General features: G+C 37.0%; 1 protein-coding gene, 1 long non-coding RNA gene and 1 other non-coding gene across 3 annotated transcripts in view; 2 read left to right on the top strand and 1 right to left on the bottom strand.

Moving 5' to 3' along the window:
* Positions 1–26187, top strand: part of LOC149719742 (uncharacterized) — a 96515-nt gene that overhangs the window by 47276 nt on the left and 23052 nt on the right. The window lies entirely within an intron of this gene.
* Positions 2828–26187, top strand: part of LOC149719746 (ATP-binding cassette sub-family C member 3-like) — a 29034-nt gene continuing 5674 nt past the window's right edge. Inside the window, exons 1-19 of the mRNA XM_089853210.1 lie at positions 2828–2889; positions 2985–3158; positions 8361–8474; positions 8539–8676; positions 8744–8881; positions 9254–9312; positions 9429–9731; positions 14278–14452; positions 14513–14767; positions 17693–17896; positions 18615–18761; positions 19248–19338; positions 20234–20604; positions 21192–21359; positions 23395–23579; positions 23828–23933; positions 24038–24562; positions 24870–25069; positions 25215–25341. Of these exons, the coding sequence (XP_089709336.1) occupies positions 2845–2889; positions 2985–3158; positions 8361–8474; positions 8539–8676; positions 8744–8881; positions 9254–9312; positions 9429–9731; positions 14278–14452; positions 14513–14767; positions 17693–17896; positions 18615–18761; positions 19248–19338; positions 20234–20604; positions 21192–21359; positions 23395–23579; positions 23828–23933; positions 24038–24562; positions 24870–25069; positions 25215–25341 (3525 nt within the window). The 5' untranslated portion in view covers positions 2828–2844. The remainder of the gene's footprint in view (positions 2890–2984; positions 3159–8360; positions 8475–8538; positions 8677–8743; positions 8882–9253; positions 9313–9428; positions 9732–14277; positions 14453–14512; positions 14768–17692; positions 17897–18614; positions 18762–19247; positions 19339–20233; positions 20605–21191; positions 21360–23394; positions 23580–23827; positions 23934–24037; positions 24563–24869; positions 25070–25214; positions 25342–26187) is intronic.
* On the bottom strand, positions 13339–13411 carry TRNAA-CGC (transfer RNA alanine (anticodon CGC)). The gene has a single exon. It is a non-coding gene; the product is annotated as a tRNA-Ala (tRNA).

Genomic DNA, 26187 nt, shown 5'->3' with positions numbered 1-26187 from the left:
TCCATCCCTGCTAGTCAAAATTGCCTATTGCAATCGTAAAAGAGGGTCGAAAGTTTCCTCACCACAAGAAAAACGATCTAGTCTACTGAAAAAAATCCCACGCCGAGAGGCATTGCATTTGATAGCGTAAAAATAAGGTTAAAAATTTCACATTATTCTAAACAGGACGCCAATTTGACATGGTACGCGGATAATCCTGATTTCACACCTTGTTTTCAAAAGACCATCTTGGTCTGGTTGCCATGCACGATACTCTGGTTATTCGTCCAGTAGCGTCGCTAGGGTTTGAAATTTGGGGGGGGGGCTAAGTCTGGGCAAACTAGTTATTATAAGAACTTAATAAAAAAAATTGCATAATGGGTTCATTGGAAAATGTGTAGACCTTTAAAACTATCAGCAAATTTGTGTCAACGTTAAATTATTCGTTTTTAAAGATATACAACCTTTTATTGATAAAAACGGAACCGATTATAAAGGATTTTCACTCGTCTTTAGTTTATTTTTAGTTTTGGTTAGCTTTTAGTCCACACTATTGGGACTCCCTTCGAAAGAACATGAAACATTTTACTTGTCTCCATCTGTTCTTTTCTTCAAAATTGTACTGTTTGATATTGAAATTCATCTCTGCAGAGATGAAACTTAACGAATCTATCATTATAATTTTTTATATATTGCTACAGAATTTTAGGTTGCTAACAGCAATTTTTGGTAGGGTTAACGGATAATTTTGGGGGGGCTAAGTTTGGAATTTGGGGGGGCTATAGCCCCCCCAAAAAAGGCCTAGCGACGCCACTGTATTCGTCCCATTGGAAGTTGCGCTCATCGCCAAGTCACCACGGAGAAGCTTTCGTTCTCATCTTTCTATTATTAAAAGTGTAAGTCCTTTTACACCTAACGAACAGGGATCATCATTGCTCATGCAATGCGCATTGTACATTCTGCCGTAGCAGGAAAGTAGGAAACGCGCGTTGTTTGTACTGCAATACCTATTAACTTAGGTATTCTAAGGGAGCTGTAGCTCTCTTAGATAAGGCCTGATGACGGTTCTAATATATAAGGAAGGTTATTTGATTGGATGTAACCTTTTTCTTACTATGTTTACTGTTTTGAAAGAAAAATGCACTGAACTAAAATCCGGCCCTTACTATATGGCTAAAATTTAAAGATGATCCTTCCAATTGTTTATTTTATAAAGGATGAAGTTGCTAAGGATGGAAGTTAATAATTAACTTATGATAGTATCCATCCCTGCTAGTCAAAATTGCCTATGGCAATCGTAAAAGAGGGTCGAAAGTTTCCTCCCCACAAGAAAAACGATCTAGTCTACTGAAAAAAATCCCACGCCGAGAGGCTGTGGAACTCAAACTGTGGTGCGTGTTCAAAACGTCTTCAGCGCCAATCGTTGAAAAGCCGTCTGGCTAGAACTCTATGAAAATCCATTACAATCCGTGGGCCTAGGACCCCACGCTAGTTTGACCGGAATTTCTAGCAAACTCTATTAACAGCTGTTCTTGTCACAGTTTCTGATTCGTTACCTCACACCACAGGACACACCTTAAAGTTTCGTTACTTGCCCGCTGCTGGCGCGCAAATCAGCCTGCCAGCTCAAATTGAAGGAAATGCCGTAGGTGGCGCGGTGATCGGACCTAATAAGAAGTTGGCTAACAGAGATGGTCCCGGATATGGTTAGAGTCCAATACTTCCCAGGATAAGAAGTCATAAACGTCTGGTAAACGCTTTATCTGCTTCAAGCCTTACAAACGTGTAAGAAGGGAAATGGTTATATTCACGGTTTGTAAAAAAGAAAATAAAAAAACAAGTAGGGAAACCAAAATAAACCTCTCCGAGTAGAGACGAGGGCTAATATTTACTAATAAAAAGTATACTTCTTAAACAAAGGTCAATCAACCAATGAGTAAACATATTAACTGTATATATTCCTGATATAACCTCGTAGAATTAAGAGCTTGCAAAAAGGCGAGATAAAAGCGTTGAAAGCGACAAGCCTAGAATTTTGATTAAGGTCAGAGGTACAACGGATTGTACTTGCTCTAGGACGGTCACTGTTTATTCCAAATCATCAACTGCTTCGAAAACGGAAAACTTAGAAAACCTTTTTGTAAATAATTAACCTTGATGGTATTAATTTTGAGATTAGATCGTTAGTAGCTACTTTTGGCAATGAAGACTAAATGATCTATCCCAAATTACGCGTTATCCACAGTGACGATTAAGGACGTCCGATTCTTTAGCAATGATAGAAATAAATAACCTCGCTAAAAACTTATGACCAGAAGCCCAGTTGTTTATATTCCCTAGAAAGGGGACGGCCATCTTGACTTTTGATATTCAATACAGCCTTGATGTTGTTTAATTCTCCGTTATGCAATTGGTTGGCCTAACGTTCGTTTATTAAATTTTAAATGAAGGCTCCAATTCATTTAAGATTACGCTATCTTGAGAAACGTATACATTTTTATATATATTTTACCCTTTTTGGTTGTTATCAAAGATAGCATATCATCATATGATTATTAAATAGTCTTTCCTATTTATGCTAAGGACAATCTTTCTTCGAGAAAATGTATAGTTCATAAAAGTGCACGAAGGATTTTAACGCCCAAAGTCTGGTATTTTGTTAATGTAGACGAATTTGAAAACACTTGTGTTATGCGAGAGCTTCGATCAAGGTCTTTTAATGTAGGGTTTTACGCTATCAACATTACGGTTTATTTTAAAGCATAGAAGTATTAGTTAGACGCTTGATAACATCACAGCGAGTAGTTTGTTATACAAGCTCCAAAAATTTCTTAGAATAAATATTTTAGTACTATTCATCTTCTAATGGATTCCATTATTCTGGATACCTTATGCGAATCTAAATTTTGGGTATGTTACGTGTTGTTATTTATTTTACCTGAACTTTGAATATTGCATTTGATAGCGTACAAATAAGGTTAAAAATTTCACATTATTCTAATTAGGACGCCAATTTGACATGGTACGCGGATAATCCTGATTTCACACCTTGTTTTCAAAAGACCATCTTGGTCTGGTTGCCATGCACGATACTCTGGTTATTCGTCCCATTGGAAGTTGCGCTCATCGCCAAGTCACCACGGAGAAGCTTTCGTTCTCATCTTTCTATTATTAAAAGTGTAAGTCCTTTTACACCTAACGAACAGGTATCATCATTGCTCATGCAATGCGCATTGTACATTCTGCCGTAGCAGGAAAGTAGGAAACGCGCGTTGTTTGTACTGCAATACCTATTAACTTAGGTATTCTAAGGGAGCTGTAGCTCTCTTAGATAAGGCCTGATGACGGTTCTAATATATAAGGAAGGTTATTTGATTGGATGTAACCTTTTTCTTACTATGTTTACTGTTTTGAAAGAAAAATCCACTGAACTAAAATCCGGCCCTTACTATATGGCTAAAATTTAAAGATGATCCTTCCAATTGTTTATTTTATAAAGGATGAAGTTGCTAAGGATGGTTTTCATTTTAACAAAAAAACTGGAAAATTTCCTTACAAATAACATGGAAATTTTTCCAAACTTACAGATTTTGTCTATACCCATACAAAAATAACTATTTGTTTGATAGTTTTAAAAACGGTCTTTAATGAAAGCCCTACATTTTAAATGGCGACTATTTTTATCATTAAGAAAAGTTAAGTTTAAGTACTGTTTTTCATAGCTTTAGTTGCATGCTCTGACTTACGTGGTTTACCCTGAAACTGTGGAACTTACGACTTTTTTGCATGGGTTAAGTAGTGTAGAAAGCCACTCTTGGACTTTCGTCGTTTTACCGCGGATACCTAGTCAAATTGTTAAAGCAAATTAACTAGCTTAAAGGAGATTTTATCTTTTGCCTTTTAAAACTAATTTACTTGCGAAGTACAGTTTGAAGCTAATTAAACTAGATTACCTTTTAAAGATAATTAATCTAGATTACCAATTAAAGATAATTAAACTAGATTACCTATTAAAGTTAATTAAACTAGATTACCAATTAAAGGTTCTAAACTAGGTTACCATTTAAAGGTAATTAAGCTAGATTACCAACGTTTACGAAATTTGTTTTTGCACAAGTCTATAACATCTCTATGTGCACAAGTATATGATATCTGTTTATGCACAAGCCTAAGGAATCTGTTTTTGCCCAGGTTTTTGATCGGTTTGTGCACAGTCCTGCGGAATGTGTTTGCGTACAGGTCTGTGGCATATTTTTATGTGCACAGCTCTATGGAATGTTTTTGTGCACCGGTCTATAGAATCTTTGTGTGCACTGTCAATGAGGCGTGTTTGTCCACAGGTCTATAGAATCTTTTTGTGCACTGTCAATGAGGCGTGTTTGTCCACCGGTATATAGAATCTTTTTGTGCACTGTCAATGAGGCGTGTTTGTCCACAAGTCTATGGCTTATGATTGTGCATAAGTCTGACATTTGTTTGTGCACAAGTCTATGGAATCTGTTTGTGCACAAGTCTATGGCATCTGTTCGTGTACAGGTCTATGAAATATTTTTCGGCACAGGTCTGAATCTGTATGTACAGAGGCTTACAGAATCTGTACACACGTCAACGGAATATTTTTCTGCAAATCGTTATGGAATCTTTTTGAGCATAGTGATATGGAATGTTTTGTGCACAGGCCTATGACTCATATTTGTGCAAAAATCTATGAGATATGTTTGTGCATAAGTATGTGATGTCTGTTAGTGCGCAAGCCTATGACATCTGTTTGTGCACAGGTTCACGGAATCACTTTTAGCATAGGTCTACGGAATCTTTTAGTGTTAAATAACTATCCCTTCCTCAATGATTTGCATGTGAAAAGTGTTGGAAATTAATTGACTGAATTAACAGATATTAAAATTTTCACTTTTGAAGACATGATTATAAAACATCAATTATTTTAAAAAATTTCTTACCTCAGATTTTTTCGCTAAAATTTCAAATGAGGAAAATATTTTTCAAAATAATTTACGCAAGTATTTGGCTCTCAGAGTCTTCGATTAGTTCAAGAATATTTAAGGCCTAAAGGCTACTAGCTTGATAGTACTGTTTCGTTTCGAGTAACGTTTCCATTTAGGAAGTTAAAATACTAGGATGTTTGAAAAATTGAGCTTGATGAATTTAAATTTTGATATTTTAAAATTGATAAAATTGCGAAGCGGAAAACTACATACGCTGTTTGACTGTGATGTAGTTAATAGAGTCGAAAGTATCTGTAGCTTGATCATGATCTTGTGAGAGCTATACCAAACAACAATTTTTCAATCTTCAAAAACTTTAAAATTAACGAACATGATTTATTAAGTTTTCAAACTGATATTATTTGTCTGGTATCAACGATTTTCTGCCCATTTTTAGCCACATCGTATGATGAACATCTACGATGTGGGTCTTAGTTTGACCTGGCCTGTTGTTGGCGGTGGTGGTGGTGGCGGCGTCGTGAAAGAGAACCGCATTTGGCAGTGTAGAATTTTTCGTTCGACATTGAAGGGAGAGTGAATGGGAGTTGAGTTTTACGTTTGCTCGACATATTTAAAGCGAGAGAGAGCCTTATTTTATTGCCTTAATTTAAATGGAAGGTTTCTTACTCCCTTTAAATTTTCTGTCACCCGTCGACAATAAGAATTTTACGCTTTCAATCATGCTCCCCATCCCCTATTCGAGGAAATCGAGAGAAATTTTGAAAGCAAAAGCCAGTATTTACTGACGTTCTTTATAGAATGGTCTTAAGGCACCGGAATATTACAATTATTGGGTGTTTTACCGAATTCTTTCTCTTTCTAGCGCTTCTGGCCATAAGTTCATTTTATAAATTTATAAGTTGCGAAAATTACGCGTCGGCACAAGTCTATGTTGTAAACTAAAACTTTCTGTACGTGTATTAATCGAGCGTTAAGTGCGTAATCATTTTAGCACTGCTAATGGTAACTCGATCATCGAGGGGGTAATCACTAAAACTGTATGTTCTTCTATTAAGGGTTACTTGTGTGTAATCATTTTAGCATTGTTGTTTTTAGAATGGTCTTAAGGGTAATCATTTTAAGGGTAGCGCATCGAGGGGCTACTCACTCAAAATTTCTCTTTGTGTCGCACTATTACAATTATAACATAAATAAATTTATTGAAGTAAGGATTACGGGTAATCATTTTAGCACAGTTACAAGTTGGGAAAACCAAAATATTACCTCTCCGAGTCAAGAGGTCTACTACTATAAACTTATTTACCTAGATATGGAATTATTTCTCTTTTTTGAAGTAAAAATTTACGAAATATTGAAGCTGTATTCCAAGCATAGCGAATAATACAGTAAAGCAGACGACATTTTACATCCAATAAGGATAAATCTTGGACACATGGAAATAAGTCAATGGGGAAAAAAACAGGATATGAAGTCTACGCTGTTTACCGTATATTCTGATAGCTACATTCACAACTGGTTTGCAGTGTAAACACTATCGTCTCGTCTCACCTCAACAATATTCTTAGTTTGCCAACATGAATGTTAACGTTAAATAACACCAAAGCTAAATTGTAGCTAGACGCACTAATAGTCAATGCGCACCATAAAGAGAATAAAAAGTCTGTAGCTACTACCCGTTTACCATTAGCCCTTTTACTATTCTAATTGCCACCATGATCTTTTCTTCTATTATAAAATCTTAACCTGATTATTTAATAGTGTATTTAACTTTCGGCTCACTCTGAACCGTTGATGTCTCTTCATTTCAGACACGAAAATCAAAGCCCAAAGTTTAATTCACCTCAGGCCTCAATTATTTACTTTTTGTTTCACTAAGCCTATTGCGGATAATATTTAATATACCCGCCGGAGTCTAGGTCTTAGTTTTCTTCATGAAATCACTAAACTAAGGACTATTCTATATACAGATGTAGTATAGCTTAAGTAATATATAAACAGCTATTTCAAATAACAATATTAAAAAAAATCTTTGGAATATCAAAATGAAACAGAGCTTTAAAGCTACAAAAGTACTAAATGCATCATAATTACGAAAAATACTTCCACATATTCACTTTATATTATGGAAAAAGGGAATATTAAGGTTCTGTATGATTTCTTAACACATCAACACAAGGCTAACTGCTAACGCGACGCACTAGTCTAACAATGGACGGACACACACAGACAAAAACATAGACTGCTTTTTAACTCTTTCCGTATTAATTTTGAGTTGAGAAACAAGATTATCTTTAATATTTAAATAAATATAATTATTTTTAATTATTTTAATCTTCAATAATTAACATTAATAATAGTTAAATCGTTTAAAATAAAGTAATACCTATTATCATCTCAAACTTTGCTAATATTGACGTTTAAAGTTAAGGGTACCCCTCTTACCCGCTTTCTTCAAATTTTGGGGTATATATACGATTCGTTTCCATTTTAATAGTAAGGAAAAAGCGCAATTGCGAAAACCTTTGGTGGCGATCCCACCTTAAGGAGGCTAGACGTTTCTCATAACCCTAGTTGATCGCCGCGTATATCCTAAAACCAAACGAGGATAATGGAGTAAAAGCCAATGAGACAGATTGGTGTCTATGTGGAATAGATAGACGGAAGACCAGTAGATGGTGGTGTTTAGAAGCCAGTATGTACAGACTGGTGTCCAAGTGGGAAGGACAAAGACCAGAAGATGGTGGTGATTAGAAGCCAGTTTGTACAGACTGGTGTCCATGTGGGATGGACGGAGATGAAAAGATGGTGGTGATTAGAAGCCAGTAAGTACAGACTGGTGTCCTTGTGGGATGGACAAAGACCAGAAGATGGTGGTGTGAGAACTCAAGTAGCGGAGCCATTTCCGTGACTGTGAAAGCAGTTCGGAAATGGCGAACACGTTTGCTCCGATTTGGAAACTGCGAACGCGGTCACGTGGGTGTAACAACAGACACACACACAGACAGACACACACGTCGAAATTAGAACCTCTCCGTGACATACGTCACTCGGAGAGGTAAAAAGTAGCGCATCGATGGGCTATTCACATAAATTTTATGTACGCCTGTAAAGTACGGTACGATGTGGCTGCTATTACGAGCCCTTGGGTCGTCTTGTATTATCCTTATAGAGCCGAATACTCAAACCTAACTGTAAATTTTTAAGAGAAAAAATGCATACGCGTACATATTACGTGATAAAATATTTTACTTAAGGAATTTTGGTGAAAAAAACTAAGATAAGAAATTTTTTCAAATAATTGATGTCAAGTCTTCAAAAGTGAAAATTTGAATATCTGTTATTTCAGTCACATAATTTTCTACACTATTTTCTACTTTCTCGCGTCTTTGTCTACAAGGTTTTGCATTGTGTTTGCAGCTCTTAGTTTTGTTACTGGCCGCAATTAGCGTCTTAAAGTTTGGTAAACAAATATACCACGGAGATTTTCAAGTCGTTGACAATTTGGCGGTCGTCCTTCAATTTGGAACTTATGTAAGACAAATTTAAAAAATCCATAACGTTTCGATGAAATAATTTGAACTCGTATGTGTTGCAGATCTTGGCGTTATTCCTCATAATTTACGGTAGAGGGGGAGGCACGGTGTTGTCCGGAATCCTGACAATGTTCTGGTTCCTCTTAACACTATCGCAAACTATCACACTGAGATCCAACATCATGAAATACTATTTACAAGTAAGCGAAAGATTCTTTTACATTTCAGATTAAAATACAGGCAAAATAAATACGTGAAATATTTCAGAACAACAAAGATGACTTTTTCGGGTTGGTAATTGAGTCGGTAGTTTATCCTTTAGTAGTAGTTACCCTCGTACTACACACACTGAGTGACATCTCTCCGCACTACGAGAAACATAATGACGCAATAGAAATTAAAATGGTAATACACCAGGTTTTTTTTTTGTATGTGGTTTATGTATGATATGTTTGGCACTGGTTACTATAGGAGCTCTAGCCTTCTCGCTTGTCGCTCTCGATTTAGCTCTCAGTAAAGTTTAAGCGTACTTGGTTAGTAGTAACGCGAGGTTGGGTGCGCGAGCAATATTCAATGTGCGACGAGTTAGATTATAAGAAAGGTAAAAATCGTCAAGCGTAATGATAGTCTAGGTCTTCCAACAAAATCCGCTTAGTTACGACGAGAAAATTATTCCACAATGATTTCTGTAAGATGTACGCCTGTTATGGAAAAAATACACTTAATTTTTCTATTAAAATAACTTACTATTTTTTATGAATATTTTCAAACATTAAGAAATCAAGGGAAGATGAAGCATCGTTTTGTTCACGAATGGTTCATTCATGGCTTACCAGGTAAATCTAGTCCCGTTCTTGTGTTCTTATATATTGCCTTTACTTGAAGGTATTACAGCGCAGCTCATCATGTTTTAATTCTAAGTTTTTCTTCTAAATTTTTTAACAAATTGTAGCGCCCTGTGGAAAGGTTTTAAGAAAAATCTGGAGCCATCGGACGTGTACGATTTGAATGACTCGGAGCGAGCGCTGACTGTCTCACGAATTTTCGAAAAACACTGGAAACCCCAAGCTGAGATCAAAAGTGAAGGCGAAGACATGGAAATGAAAAGATTTTCGGAAGAACGAAACACAACCAAAAATCAAAGCAAGTCGATTGCTTGGCCCTTGTTGAGGACAATCGGATCTTGTTTGATAGCTGGAGTCGTCCTACAAGTTCTGTCAGACGTAATTTCTATCGGTCCTGCCCTTTTGACAGGGTAAATTATTTCACTTTTTCAACCATATAAGAAACGTCAAAAATCTTCGTTTGAACCAAGGCCGAAAAAACAAACTATATAAGTGAGGTTTATCAATTGACTGAAGTAGCAGATATTGCAACTTTTCTTTAATTATTTTTATTAATTTAATCCATAATCACTATTTAATTAAATCAACTGACTTTACTGTTAATCAATTTATTCCCTCTAAATTAATTGAAAAAATAACATCTCCTAATTTTCAAGAATAATTCCACTTAATTTCCGAATAAATTTTATTATAAAATTAATTATTCTGAAAGGAGTACGTGTTGGGATTTTAATATTGAATATTTTAAATATTCTACTTACTGTCTAAAAAAGCAAATGATGTTTGACATAATTGGAAAACTAAATGTAAATTTTATTAGAGCGGATGTAAGATCTGGGTGATGCGCCAATTTATGCAATTAATATCGAATATCGAAATGCTACATTTCTTTTGTCGCCACTATCAAGGAAGCAAGAATATTTCTTTAACTAAATTAGTTCGCCGTGGTTTCTCGCTTGGTCACGCTTTTAGTACCGTAAAATAAAAATAAGTTCAGCCTCGTGACCTCCGTCGACTGCTACAACATTAATGCAAGGCATAGACCTAGAACGGTGAAGCCGAGGTCGCGGATAGTAAAAAAATGTTTTAGTAAATTTCAGAAGACCTTTATTAAACAATCATGCCAAAGAAGTAAAGGATAGAAAAGCTAAGGTTAAAAAATGAAAGGTTACATAGGAGTAAAAAAATTCCTCTTATGGTATAATAAAACTGCGAATTAGCAACTTCAAAAAGTTTTGCTTTACTAAAAAGCAACAATGTTAAAATCTCATAATTTGGTTGTTTATACAATCTAACCAATAGAATTCAATAAAAAATACATAGCCCCAAAGCAATAACGTTAATTTAAGGATGAAGCTTGAAGCTTTCTCTTTCATAAAATGGTTTTAATTGGTCAATAAAATACCAACGATAATTTATGGAAGACCCCGGTCGCACGATAATCTTGTTAAGTTATTCGGTAGAGTGGACCACCAAAAACCTCATGCTTTTTCTATGGGAAATATAGGGAAAATCTCTGAATTTTTGGTTTAACATTACGGAGGGTGTCAGGTTGTCGAATCTAATATTCGAAACTTCGCTTTAATTACGCAAAACGTGCTCCTCACTTCTTATTATAAACTTCTACCGTACAATTCTAAATTTACAAGTGTTATTCGCAAAGATTTCTATACAACCCTTCCCCTTTGTATAAATTGAAAAATTTCTATCTATAAATAGCCATCGCTTTATAATCCCTTTCAACACACGTGCAAAACCAAGTTCAAACACCTTAACTTGTTTCACCTCTGACCTCACCTGTAAAAGTATAAAAACTCGCCTCTCCCACTATTTCGACAGCAGAACTCTTTGGTCACTCGCTAAGAAACCATCTTCTCGCTCTAAGTTAACCTCGCTAAAAGGTTAACCCCCCTCTCGCTTTCGCTGGCTATACTCAGCGCTAGGACTTGTCGCTTAAACGGTATTATATAAAAACATTTTGGTTTGAGCCAAGGCCGAAAAAACAAACGATATGTGTGAGGTTTATCAATTGACTGAAGTTCAGATATTGAAATTTTTTTCAAGTTATTTTAATCCACTCAATCCTAAATCAATATTTAATTCAATCAACTGATTTTACTGTTAATCGATCTAGTCCCTCTAAATTAATTGAAAAAATTACATATCTACGCTTTTTCAAGAACAATTACATTTTCCGAAAACATTTTATCATGAAATTAATTATTTTGAAGGGAGTACGTGTTGAGGGTACAGTATTGAATATTTGAAATGTTCTACTGGATGTCTAAAAAGAGCAAGCAAACTTTGGCATAACTCGAATGGAAAATGTAAATATTTAATCGTGGATGCCAAACAAGGGTGTTGCGCGAATTTATACATTTAATTTCGTATGTCGAAATGTTATATTTCTATTGTCGCCTCTATGATGGTAAAGTTGCACTGGAACTTCCATTTCCGTACTTAAGAATTTCTTGGTCATAACTCAGTCTATTGTAATATTGGCTGAGTGTGTTGCGACGGCTCAGATGACCCATACACCGAAACCACTGGTGATTATAAAATGCCATATATTGGGAAAATAGAGGAAAGGAGGGGATGTCGGAGTTAAATGTGACCTTCTTGGCATAACTAGTAATGAATGATGTGTTTAACCATATTATTTCCGCGGGAAATGAATATAACAAGTACTGAGAAGTATTTCTGTTTATGTGATCTTTACCCTTTACCACACAGGGTAAACTTTGTTGCTTTGTCTTAAGTAGACGACATTCACTGTAAACGACAGTCTTATCAACAACTTAAAACAGATATAAACATCTTTTGGTGCAAACTTAAAAATTTGTCAAGCCAGCGACAATTAAAACTATGTCGGTCAAGGTGCTCACAAGTTAGTGACCATCGACACGAAATCCCTTCAAAATAATTAATTTCATGATAAAATGTTTTCGGAAAATGTAATTGTTCTTGAAAAAGCGTAGATATGTAATTTTTTCAATTAATTTAGAGGGACTAGATCGATTAACAGTAAAATCAGTTGATTGAATTAAATATTGATTAAGGATTGAGTGGATAAAAATAACTAGAAAAAAATTTCAATATCTGAACTTCAGTCAATTGATAAACCTCACACATATCGTTTGTTTTTTCGGCCTTGGCCCAAACCAAAACGTTTTTATATAATACCGTTTAAGCGACAAGTCCTAGCGCTGAGTATAGCCAGCGAAAGGGAGAGGGGGGTTAACCTTTTAGCCTTGGCCCAAACCAAGATGTTTTTATATAATATCTGTCACTTCAGTCTTAATATAATTAAATTTTGAATAATTATGTTTGCTTTACCGTCATACATTTGCACTCTAAAATATAATGGTGCATTCAAACACCATATATGCTGTTTTTTCCAGTGCCAAAAAAACATCATTTAGGGTGTACTTTAACCCCATTTCTATGATCAATTCACGCCATTTACTAATATTATTTGCAAGTATTAAGGAAATATTAGGCATTTATGCACCATTTACAGTGGCTTTTAACATCTTTTTTAGACAATCTGTTGAACTTCTAATATTACTTAGTTTAATGGTTTTAAAAGTAGGGAAAAAGTACGCTACCTATCTCACATTATTAAACCAAGTGAAGTGAAATAATTGTTAAATATTTATAATAACCACTACACCACAGACACGTGATAAGTCTAAGTTTTCCAAGAGATCTAACTAATTATTATGTCCAATCACGATGGTTAAAACATGTATCTACCTGGGCTCGAACCTGAGACTTTCCGCGTGTGAAGCGGACGTGATAACCACTACACCATAGATATGTGGTAATACTGAGTTTTCCAAGAGATCTAGCTAATTCTTTTGCCCAATCACGATGGTCAAAACATGAATCTACTAGGGCTTGAACCTGGGACCTTCCGCGTGTGAAGCGAACGTGATAACCACTGCACCATAGATACGTGGTAGCACTGAGTTTTCCAAGAGATCTAGCTAATGTCCAATCACGATGGTCAATACATGTATCTACCAGGGCTCGAACCTGGAACCTTCCACGTGCGAAGCGGACGTGATAACCACCACACTACAGATACGTAGTAACACTGAGTTTTCCAAGAGATCTAGCTAATTATTATGTCCAATCACGATGGTCAAAGCCGTACTTCTGTATTTAACTAAAATAAACATACTTAGACTTAATTGTTTTGATCAAACTGGCTGATAGCACACCCTGAATAATTAATTGTTAATTTAAGATAATTCCGAAAAGTAACTTCGCTGTAGTTTTTAAGTTAGCAGTGGGAAATATCACGAAAAACCCCATGTTAATCTCCATAGGAAATTTAGCAAAAGCATGTGAATTTTACTTTAACGTTACAAAAGTAACCGGCCCTGTAGAATAGCCGGGTTTTAGAGCTCCGAACAACCGACCCTCGCGTCGAACTTTAAACTTAGTATTTTTTAAACATATTACTTCAACTTAAACTTATTTATTTTTTAACGTAGTCACTTTTTTTGCAATAAACTCAGTTTTTTATTATTTAAATCGCTCCGTTAATTATCGCTCAGAGACTCTTAACGCGGCCATTAATTTACGAACCAGCCTACCAAGGGCCTACCTACTACCTTTAGATAATTTCAGTAACCGCTTCTACACAGGTCATATCTAAAAGTGTCTACCGGTTTTGTAGAATTATTTGTGGTAAATCAAGAATATAAGATTTAGTTCAAATAAATTAGAACGAGACTGTACATGGTTTTCACTTGAAGCTGAAGCGTAGAAAAGGTCCAATTACATGTTCTGTTTCTGTGGGGTCAGCTTTTTGAATGTGTTCAATCCTCTGAATATTCTATAAAACTGATTCTAACAAAGGTTGAGATTGCAAGTGGTTGACCACGCTGAAATGAACTAAGTAAACTTTGCTATCGAGTTAACCTGCTTACTTTCTCTTGTTTTCAGTTCCATTATTGATTACTCCACGAGCGAAGATCCTTTATGGAAGGGGTTTTTCTACGCTTGTCTTTACGGTTTGGCCAGTCTTGTGCAATCTTTGTTGCAAGAAGGCAGTGCCATTTTCCACACCAAACTAGGATTGAGACTCAAATCTGCCACCATGCACGTTCTGTACAAGAAAGTAAGATAGTGTTATCGTGAAAGTGGAATGCTAGTTCATTAATGAGATTCGTCGAAGCAGACATTTCGCTTGACGAGCAGCGATCGACGTGACCTGACAATGGGAGAAATACTGAACACGATGTACGTCGACACGAACAGATTCCAAATTCTGTCGCCGCAGCTGAGTCTCTTGTGGTCTGTCCCGGTACAAACAGTACTCTGCTTCGCCTTCATGTATCAAGAACTGGGCTGTTCAGCCTTTGCTGGCATCGTCCCTATTGTCGTTCTTCTACCACTAAACTATCTCAGCACAAAGAAATGCAAAGAATTACAGGTAAATGTTATCCAACTAAAACTCCACTGGACCGTAATCGGGACCATACATATAAATTAATAACGATCTCCAGTAGATCACATCAATGAAATGTTAACAGCGATTTCAAAATAGTTACATTCGAAAAAATGTTGCCAGGTGAAAACGTAAAGATTGAAAGCATTCTTCTCTTAAAGTTGACTTTCCTTGCGAACTCCAGTTTTGGCTTGGCAAAGGCAAGAGGCATTTGTGGGCCTTCGCCAAGCTAAATTCGGAGTTTAGGAGGAAAGTCAACTTGTGGGGGATGCATTGGACCCGCGCTTTGCTTTAAGAGTTTTAGCACTCATCCCTGATATAAAATACTTTCTAAAATTGCCACTAAAAACCAAGATGCCTCAAGAGAGATCATAATCACTCGAATAAACAAATTCCTTAAATATAGGCTCGAACTTGTTTTGTTCTAGATTGTTGTCACGCTGTATACACAGAAAAAAAAGTGTTTAGAAACTAAACACTTGCCTAAACACGACAATGCAACAGGAATTTTATCATGTTTAAAAACACTCATATTTAAGTAAGAATGGTGTTTAGGTTTGCAACACCTTATGTTTAGGTTCAAAATGTGTTGATCGCTTGTCATATCTGGTATTTAAACATGTTTAAGGTGGTATATGTCATGTTATTTTATTATAATGCTTAGTAACAAGACGTGTTTTCACGATTATATACCTAGTTGTTTAACATGTTTTCAGGATTACATGTTTAGGTTTTAAACATGACTAAAGGTTTATAAGCTTAGCTTCCTATCGTGTTTAAGGGATTATAGGCTTAGTTTTAAAGATATTTGCAGGTTTGTCTTGAAATATTTTGAATGGTATTACGACGTGCGTCGGTTTAAATACATAGGTTGAAATAATTGCTGCGAAATAAGATACATTGTTTTCAGAAAAACCCGTGCCGCTTCTAGTGGGTAAACAGAAAATTTCCATTGAACTTCAAATTAGCTTTATTTAAACACTTCAGTAGCATCGCGGCGAATCCCATTCGACCGTAAAACCCTCACTTTGACGGATTTACGATGCTGTCCAATGGGACAATCCCATAGCATCGAAAACCCGCACTTTGAGTTTTTCCCGATGGAATGTAAATTAAATTAACTTAAAACAATTTCCGGCCTACGTAAAATGAACACTAGATCCAAACATTTTCTAAATTATTATTTTAGAACTAAGGATTATAAGAACGAAATAGTAATAAATCAGCAAAATATGACATAATAAAACCAATTGCTAATATTGATTTATTTTTTATGTTATATTCTTTATGCAAATACTTTAAGCCAGCCGTTTTACTTTACTTGAAGTGTATAACCGCCCCAAAGAGGAAGAGACGTACTTCTAACCAAGCCAAACCAAACCTAACCGAACAGTAACGTTTTGGAATAGGCATATTATTTGAGAAGTCAATGAAGATAAACATCAATATTTTGGAAAAGGCGTAACAATGTTAAATTATTTATAAAATATTACTAACCTAACCTGAAACTTTGGCGGGATTCGGTCTAATGGAATTCTGCGCAATGGGAATATACCTATTTAAACAAATCTAGCCGACCTGTTGGAAATGTTGTTCTATTATTAAAGCTAAGAAAGCTTATTTATTCTTCATGTCGAACCATCACTTTAAACATATATTTTGCTCAAAATTTGAGTAAAGGAAGTCCTTTTCTCAATATAAAATGAAAGTCATTGTGGCTTACATATACCAACGCATTAAAAACATGTTACATTAAATAACACCTGGCAAGCGTTGATGTTTAGCTTAGTGTTAAGATTAATCTGTGTTTACCTCTTAAACGTGATAAAATAAGAAGTGTTTCAATTTGCAACACATTTTAAGGATCCTTATAGAGAAACAGAGATGTAATTAGACATCAACATTGAAGCAATAAACATTACCTCACACCAATGTTTAACTTTATAACATGTTCAGATGTTGCAAACCTAAACACTATTTTTTCTGTGTACAGTAGAGAAGTGAAACTAGGTTAATACAGCTAGAGATGAACAGAAACGGAGATGGATTGTGCATGGGTTGAGCATGCACCGCGAGTCTAAACTCCGACAGTGGGAAAGACAGGGTCGAAGGCGGTTAAAGGCAAGCGCACACCTACCGTCATCGGACGGACCGCACGTATCGCACGTATCGGATTTTATTATTATTAGCACTGTTTCAAATGAGAATGCGCTCACCTGTCCGCATCGTCCGTATCGAAGGTCGGCAATGCCGACGAGGATTCCCGGTAGGGGCATACTTTCCGTATAGTCCGTACGGAGCTAAGACAAAAATCGCTCCGCCAATGCTCAGATTATATGTAGATGAAACATAAAATGGCGCTCTTTTTAAGATGAGGCGAACTTGCTAGGACTACCACATTTTTCAAAAAAAAAACCACCAAAATAATACTACTTTAAAAGATGAAAGGTGTTTCCGGTAAGTAATTTAATATGGGAAAATCAGGAAAAATGCTTATTTTCTAAACCAACAACAACAACAAAAAAACACTACTAGCCACTATGTTAAGCCTAGTTTGAATTTTCGCGCATTTTGAAAATTCTCGATTATTCGTAAATCCGAATGCTCCGAATTTAGTGTGCGCAGTTGAAGAAAATTATCCGATGCGTGCGATCCGTGCGGTCCGTCCAATGACGTTAGGTGTGCGCTTGCCTCAATTTGGTTACTTCATATCACTTGGGCAACTGCTACTATATTTTGGTTACTACTTTGCACTCTTTCTCCAACGCAAAATGTGCTAATTTAAAAAATAAATGACGTACTGATATAGGTTCTTGGAACTCGCGTTTTAAGCTAACGATGCGCTTTATTGAGGCGAATATTAACAGCGGAGATTCTGTGAATGAATTCTTTAGTTATCTCGATTATTAGATTGAGCTGATGAAGCTGAAGGACAACAGAATGAAAATGATGAGCGAAATCTTGAACGGAATCCGCGTCTTGAAGCTGTACGCCTGGGAGAGATCATTCCAGAGAATCGTTCTTGAAATCAGGAAGAAAGAAATTGCACTCATGAAGAAACAAGGCCTCTTCCAAGGAATAAATGGATTTATAACTGCTCTCATCCCGACTTTGGTACGAACATAAAAAACTAACAGAAAAGGGTTATTATTATCAGAAGGGGATAGTAGAAGAAGGATGACACTCTGTATCCACTTAATACTTTAGTTATAGTTATATATAACAAGATTCTTCCCTGGCTCACCCTATTTCTTTGCTCTCCTGATCATCAAACTTCAGATGGGCATCGCACCAGTAACCATGCATGGGTGAATTCTATATCTATTTGGTTATAAATTCTCAGCAATCAACCCACAAACCTCGTCTTGCGCGGGATAAAAATCCGCAAATGCGCCTTGGCAATTAGTTGAGCGCTAATAGAGTAATGATGAGGGAATTATTTAGCGCGTATGTGATTCGGTTTGGTAACCTTGCTCCAAATGTTCTCATGTTGGGAAGAATCATGTTATACAATTACCCGCTTTGTGGTACACTTCTCTCGAAGAGAAGTATTATATACTTCTGTTATTATCGATCCTGGGGGCACATAGAGGTGCAGAGATTTCAACTTACTCGTCTCAAAAGGCAGATGTCCCTGAAATCTCTACGCATTCACCAGGCTCAAGAAAGGCGATATCGCCACATTACAAGGATGTTAAAAGCACACGCAGAACACGGGTTGAAGGCTTTTTTTACTGTTGGTCGACATGCCTTTCTGTTAAACTATTCATCTTCAGGACTTGCACACTATATTGATTTTGAGTTCCTACAGATACTGTTTCTAAATTTTCAGATTACTTCACCGTGTTTCGCCATGTACGTATTAATCGACGAAGATAATGTTCTCACCTCGAGGAGAGCTTTCGTGTCCTGGCAGTTGGTACGATTATTAGCGATGTCAATGACGACGATTCCGGATTTATTAAATAACCTAGTTTTGGTAAGAACGGTGTCAGCTAGGGAGGGTCAAAAGATAAATCTAGAATTTGCTTCTTCCACTAAATTTTATGTTTTCCGATCATCAAAGATGCAAGTATGCCCGAAATACAAGAAAACGTGGGTACAGTAAACAGGCCTCGTGATTGTATCCAATTTCCTTGACTCAAAGGACGGCTTAAAAGGGGGATAGGAACTTAGGGACATGGATATGACCTAGCACCCTTCAGCCTGCTTAATCTAGACTTTCATTTTTAATATATATACCTTTGATATTAAGCATCATTCGATTGTCATCGCGCTACTGTACAAAGATGTTTTCGAAATTATAGTTGGCGTCAATATGTAACGGCAACTAATTGCATGTTTTAGTACAATACGCTCTCGCAACAAAGATGTATTGTTTTTTTTGATAGGATTGTCGCCTTGACCTTCCCTTTAGTTTAAAACATATCAAAATGACATAAATCCACAAAAAAGTTCTTTTTAGGCACACGTCTCGGTAAGAAGAATTGCAAACCTGTTGAATCGTGGGGAAACCAAGCATTACGTGGAGAAGATGTCTAGTGACGCACAATATGGTATGCCAATTAATTAAAGACTTGAAAAAACGAGATAGATCGCTTATTAATGGCGGCAGCTATTCCTACCTAAGCGTTCGAAATGAAGTTCAAAATTAATTGTGGTTAAAAGGTAGAAGCGCGAGAAAGAGACAATTGAAGGATCTTCTTCAGAACTTAACTAACCAATCCGGAGCATTGGTATAAAAAGAAAATATACTCCCTTAAAAAAATAAACAAGATGGACACCTTATATCGCCGAGTCGGGATTTTTTCGAATAGAGTACCAACGCCATCTAGTGGCGAAAGGTTTCGTTGAATAAATTATAAAAACTTTACTAAGCCTTTTCCAAAGCTAAAACTGTGTAATTTCAATGACAAGCTTTGGGAATCTCCTTACCTTTCTACGATTTGAGACTCCATTGCGAAAAACAACAAGGTAATTACGTTAAGAGCTTGTGGTAAAGCTAAATCTGCTCTAAAACAGTTCCTAAATCACTTTCACCTGAAACTTCAGTTCCCAAGTTCCGCCATTAAATTTTTAAAGTACACTTCCTTGCCACTACTGCGCAAAATCGGCCCATAGCCGTCTAAACCAATCAGATTAATATACTGATTACCCAGAATGCTCTGTCAATCCTCAAAAGACGGTTGGGAAATTTGAACGATTCTTATTCCTATAGTGGGTTTATTCCGCTGATCAAAAGGAATTTCTGGCTTAGCATAATAATAAATTTTAGAAGGAAACTCCGCAGAGACTCAACTATCTCCTTATTAGTAAAACAAGCCAATCAACAAGTCGTTCTTAAAGAAGAAAGCCTGAAGTTGCTTTTAGAATATTTAAAGATATTTTTGAACTCACAATTGATCACTTTTGACTAATGTTAACATCAATTTATTTCTGTGAAAATTTCAGCAATTGAGATTCGGAGGGGAACGTTTCATTGGAACTTGGAAGGGGCAGCAGCGGCGCCTCTTCGGGACATTAATTTGAAAGTGTCTCGCGGCTCGTTGGTGGCCGTGGTGGGCCCAGTGGGTTGTGGCAAATCTTCCCTCTTGTCCGCTCTGGTGTCCGAAATGCAGAAGGTGGAGGGGGAGGTGACGGTGGTCGGGAGAGTGGGATACGTCACTCAACAACCCTGGATCCAGAACGCCTCACTTAGAGAGAACATACTCTTCGTTGACGACATGTACCAGGAAAGATACGACAATGTGATACGCGCATGCGCCTTACAACCAGACCTCGACCAGCTACCCGGTGACGACGAAACAGAGATCGGAGAAAGAGTACGTAATATTGAAACCAACAAGATGACCGAAGGTCTAGGCCATAATATTAGCCACATCGTTCTCTGCTTAATTCGAAGATTTATTGAGAAATGAACATTATACATATCATCTAGTTTTACGCTGTTCCATATGCACCGGGATATGTGAACAGCCTCAAGACTCAATGGAATCTAGCCCTACTTGAAAATAATCCCCACACAAAAGAAAGGTGACTCTTTTATAAGGACCGTTTGTTGAGACAAATGAGATCGTTAACCCCATGTGAAGTACAGTACTTACTTTTGCTTTTAAAACTGTCCTCGATTTGTGTCAAAATACACGTAACTACGATCACAGAAGTTGCGTTGATTTTGCCACATATCGAGAAGCATTTTAAAAGCAGAAGCAAGTATAAACTTTGCTCGTTCAAAATTAGCCGGTTCCTCATTTAGTTTGGCCATTATCCGCTTGAAGCGTCGCATTTGTTTGGAGAGGAAAATTTTCAGTATCTTTCAAACTTCTATTCCTCATCCTACTTCTCTTCATAGTTCCATAGATGGCTGGTTTCGTTGGTAATGTGTTCGTTTTCTAATTTTGCATGCTAGGGTATCAACTTGAGTGGTGGTCAGAAGCAAAGGGTAAACCTTGCCAGAGCAATTTATCGTGATGACGATGTTTATCTCTTTGATGACCCTTTGGGGGCGGTTGACTCACATGTGGCCAAACATCTCTTCAACGAAGTCATCGGACCAAAGGGATTTCTTCGAAATAAAGTAAATAACGCTACTCTAAAACCGCTAACAGACCATTAATGAATGGTCGACATGTAATTTCATTTAAATCCCGGTAGTAGTTGAATATGTTGACCCGTATAGTTGTCGGTGTCTTAACTGTGAAAAGAATTTCAGCTGACGTATTAAATCTATGTATTCCTGATATAAATCAAAGTACTGACTGATAATCAACGCCTAGCCCAAACCGCTTGCCCTAGAAGGCTGATATCCTTCAGGAACGTTACTCATAAGTAGAAGCAGAAATATATGACCTTACACAAAGTTCACTTCAAAAATGGTTAGTACTGTGGACATCATCTATGAAGAGAAAACCCGGAAAAATAACTTTGCAAGAGTGAAGAGGCGTGAATTTTTTCCCCTCCCGACGCGCGCTAGTCGCGAAGAGAAAAATTTTTCCTCTCCAGAGAGAACTGTGATAAATGGCCACTGCCAAGATAATCTGACGTTTCCAAGAAACGGCGGGATTCAACTGTATTTCGCGCAAGTGAGAAGCGGCTGCATAAGATACAACCATGATACGATTGTAAGAAAACCGGTTTTACGCACATTTTTCTCACTACGCGACGCTAGTGTTTTTATTTTCACCTCTCTGCCTCGCTGTTCGGGAGGAACGGTACCGTTTCTAGCCTGTAAAAATACTTCATAGATGATGGCCGGCGCGAGGTAGGGAGAAGTGAACTTCGTGTAAGGTCATATATTTCTGGTAGAAGGCGCGTACTAATAAAGATTTTTCCAATCTGCCGTCATCTTAAAAAATGACGCCCAGAAATGTAAAAAAAAACTTCTCTATGCAACAAAGTCTGCGCGTTTCAACCGATTTCAAAAATATTCAATACACTGGTTTCCTTTAACCTATAGACGGGCTGAATGGTCTTTCGGGTTCGATTGTTGCCATCTTTTTAAATGGCGGCCAAAAACTTAAAAACCCTTCTTTATGGAATAATGTCCACATGAAAAGTAATAAAAAATGTTCCGACGGGCTGACGGGCAACGTCGAATGCCTTCACTCCTAGGGTGGTTAGCTAATTAATAGGAGAATATTTTGGAAATGGTGGTTAGCTAATTAATAGGAGAATATTTTGGAAATGGTGGCAGCTAATTAATAGGAGAATATTTTGGAAATGGTGGCAGCTAATTAATAGGAGAATATTTGGGAAAAGGTGGCAATGAATTATTGTGACCATTGTTTTGGAAAAGGTGGCAATGAATTATAGTGACCATTGTTTTGGAAAAGGTGGCTATGGATTATTGGGACCATTGTTTTGGAAAAAGTGGCAACGAATTATTGGAACCATTGTTTTGGAAAAGGTGGCAACGAATTATTGGGACCATTGTTTGGGAAATGGTTGCAATTAATTTAGGAACCAAATAATCACGAGACCAAACCGTCCCAAGACCAAATAATCACGAGACCAAACCGTCCCGAGACCAAATAATCACGATACCAAATAGTCCCGAGACCAAAAAATCTCGAAATAGTACCGAGACCAAAAAATCATGAGTCCAAATAGTTCCAAGACCAAATCGGTGAGACCAATTAAGCGAGACCATATTTTCCTGTTCCACTTCTCAATTAACTGGGGCTTAAGCGAAATGCCTTGTTGAATGTAAGAGATGGAAATCCATAATACGAAGTATTTATACATATTCATGCTGTAAGTGACTAGCAAAGAAACTGTTAGGTGTATGATTTATAAAATAAGCCGTGTCTTGAACATGAATATTTAATACTGTTTTGGTATTACAAAAATAGTTAACGAGAATTTACATTGTTACAAGCTGAAGTCTGAGCGCGAACTGAGGAGAGGTTGTTCGGCTTGCTGGTTATTAGATCTATTTCTATTAGCGGTAGGGGAGCCATCTGTTATCGAATATGTGACTAAGAGGAAGGCGCGAAACTTAAATGATAGTAATGTGTTACTTTATGATATGGCCCTAACAGAAACCCTTTTGAAAGTGGCTTATTTTTGTAGTCCCTTACTCGCTCGACAAGTAGCAATTCAATCTCTTACAGACGAGAGTTTTGGTGACGCACAACTTGAGCTTCATCCGAGAAGTGGACGAGATCTTCTTCATGAACAACGGACGAATCATCGAGAGGGGAAACTATGAAGAAATCATGAGTCGTCAGGGAATGGCCAGAGATTATTTCACGCAACACATGAGTGACATGAGCGACGAGAATGAAGAAGAACGGTCGTGAGTAATTTTGTATCTATATGTACATTTTCTACAGCCAGCACGTAGCAGAGAAAGCGAAAAAAGTTTGAAGTCATAGAAGTTAACCATGCACTGTTCAAAATAACCGTGAGAATTTATTTGTTTGCAATTGGCATTTAGGGTGTGCTGTTTGTAGAGATACCACTTATTTTAAATTTCTTTATACGATTCTTTCAAGTTGAACACTCATTGCTATTTTATAAATTTTTTTAACGCGATCGATGTAGTACTTTAAATTTGAAAGCTGAGAGATTTCATCTTGCATACCAAGGAAAAGTCTCACATGAAGATGAGGCAAAACTCATGACTAAAGAGACGCTCAAAAAAGGAAACGTATGTGCTCTTTAATATACGAAGCGAGTGTGTACTCTTCTTGCTTCGAAGTAATTTTCTCTACACACATTTTTCCCCGTGATAATGTTATTGCGTATTTGCAGATTTCCGTATCACAATACAAACATTATTTTAAAGCTTACGGTATAAAGTGGTATGTGATCTTCAATGCAATGCTCACCAATGCTGTAGTCCTTAATTTCGCGTCAGTGTACTGGCTGTCTCTGTGGTGTGCGAACTCCAAGGAAGATTTTAAAGCGAACCCGGACTTAAAGGCAACCCGTATAGCAGTCTTAGTCGTTCTTGGTCTAACCCAAGCCACTGCCGCATTTCTGAATTATATAATGAACGTCTTTCGCTGTCTACGAGCGGCAAACTGTCTACATGGAAAAATGCTCGACAGCGTATCTCGTTCTCCCATGTCCTTCTTTGACACGACTCCCGTTGGAAGGATACTCAATCGTTTCTCCCAAGATATCGACGCCCTCGACCAGCAATTACCCGCAATGTTAATCGCAACCAATGCCGGATTGATATTTTTTGTTTTTTACATCTTAGCAATTGCAGTATATTTACCATTATTCATAATTCCCTGCATCGTTGTTGTCGTTGGATACATTTTACTTCAGGTAGGAACTAGATTTTAGTCTCCTGTCAAAAGTAATTATTCAGTATTACTTATTTTGTTAATCGTCTTGGTTAAACACGGAATTCGTAACGAGTGAGGGTTAGCCACTTCCGATCTTTAATAACCTGGGAGTTGGTTGCACTGGAGCTCTTCAGATGAGGCTATGGAAAATTAGAAAACATACCAATAAACATGTATTTTATTGCAACATGTTGTAGAAGGCACGAGCATCTTAACTGCGGAGTGCTCGCGCCCACATCTGGATGAATCGCATTGAAACTAAAGATTTTCAAACATATCTTTTGCAGCGTTTCTTGATGTCTAGCAGTCGTCAATTCAAACGAATAACAAGCTTAAGAAGCTCCTTCATGTTTTCGCACGTGGGAGGATCAGTGGCTGGCAGCACTGTCATCAGGGCGTGTGACGCCGTAGAAAACTTCGAAGGACATTTCCTAAAACTGATCGACGAATGCACTGCCGCTAATTACATGATGAACATGGCGCAAAGGTATTTTTGTAATTGCGTCAATAAAGCCTGGTTTCTATTCCATTTTTTCGTTTTGAAGCAACAACCCTGCATTTTTACCTTTGGGTTGAAGAGCGCTATGGATGCAAAACAAAGCCGACATTCATTAAAGTTCCATTTTTTTTAGATGGCTGACAGTACGCTACAATATCTTGAGCAATTTCTTGATGTTTTGCACTGCAATTTTCATCATTTTGAGCAAAGAGACTTTGTCAGCTGATTTTGTAGGATTGCTCTTGGCTAATGCCGATCGGGTAAGCACTACCAATGAAGACGAAGCGAGTAAATCAAAATCTCCGCTGTTATTTCTTTTAACCCTTTCATATTGAAACTTCGGACAATAAAATAAGGACTTAATTAGCTAAGAGTATCTAGAGGTGGAATTGTATGCGGGAGGAAACAAAAATCATTGCAATCAGGCTTTAGCCACAATGTAATTTTAAACTAGGGATGAACCGGTACCGATACCATATCGGTATCGGCACCGATACTCGGGGTTTCCCGGTAGTATCGGATCGGTTGGTTCGATACCGATACTAAACCGATATTCGTTTAAAATGCGTTATATGGCGCTTCATGACATTTTTAGGTCTTTTAGTAACGTAATGATGGTGATAATATCTCATTTCTATGAATTTCAATCGTGACGAGTTCTCATTTATATAAAAAGTACCTGAATTCAGTTTATCTAACAACTAATAAGTGAAAATCTTTCTTTGTACTCGCCTACTACTCTAGGGATGAACCGATACCATATCAGTATCGGGTTTTCGATCATAGTGAGTAAATATCGGTATCGATCGGTATCGGTTCATGTTTGTACCGGTATCGATCGGTATCGGTTCATGTTTGTACCGGTATCGATCGGTATCGGTTCATGTTTGTACCGGTATCGGGTTAAGCCTGGTATCGGTCATCTCTATTTTAAACCTATTTATGTTTTTTGTAAAGTATAGAAGTTAGTTTCCTAACATTCTGGTTCGTTTTCAAGAATGCTTTTTATCGTCATTTCATGACGTGGTATTGACAATTTTTTAATTTTTGCGCCCATCGGTAGATGGCGAAAAAATTTATGGGGAGCATATACGAGAGTTTAACTC

This window comes from Phalangium opilio, unplaced genomic scaffold (assembly GCF_054372755.1).
Source record: "Phalangium opilio isolate 3A_F unplaced genomic scaffold, DU_Popi_V2 ptg000002l_1, whole genome shotgun sequence".
In the NCBI taxonomy this organism is placed as follows: domain Eukaryota; kingdom Metazoa; phylum Arthropoda; class Arachnida; order Opiliones; family Phalangiidae; genus Phalangium; species Phalangium opilio.
This window is presented reverse-complemented; position numbering and strand designations above follow the sequence as displayed.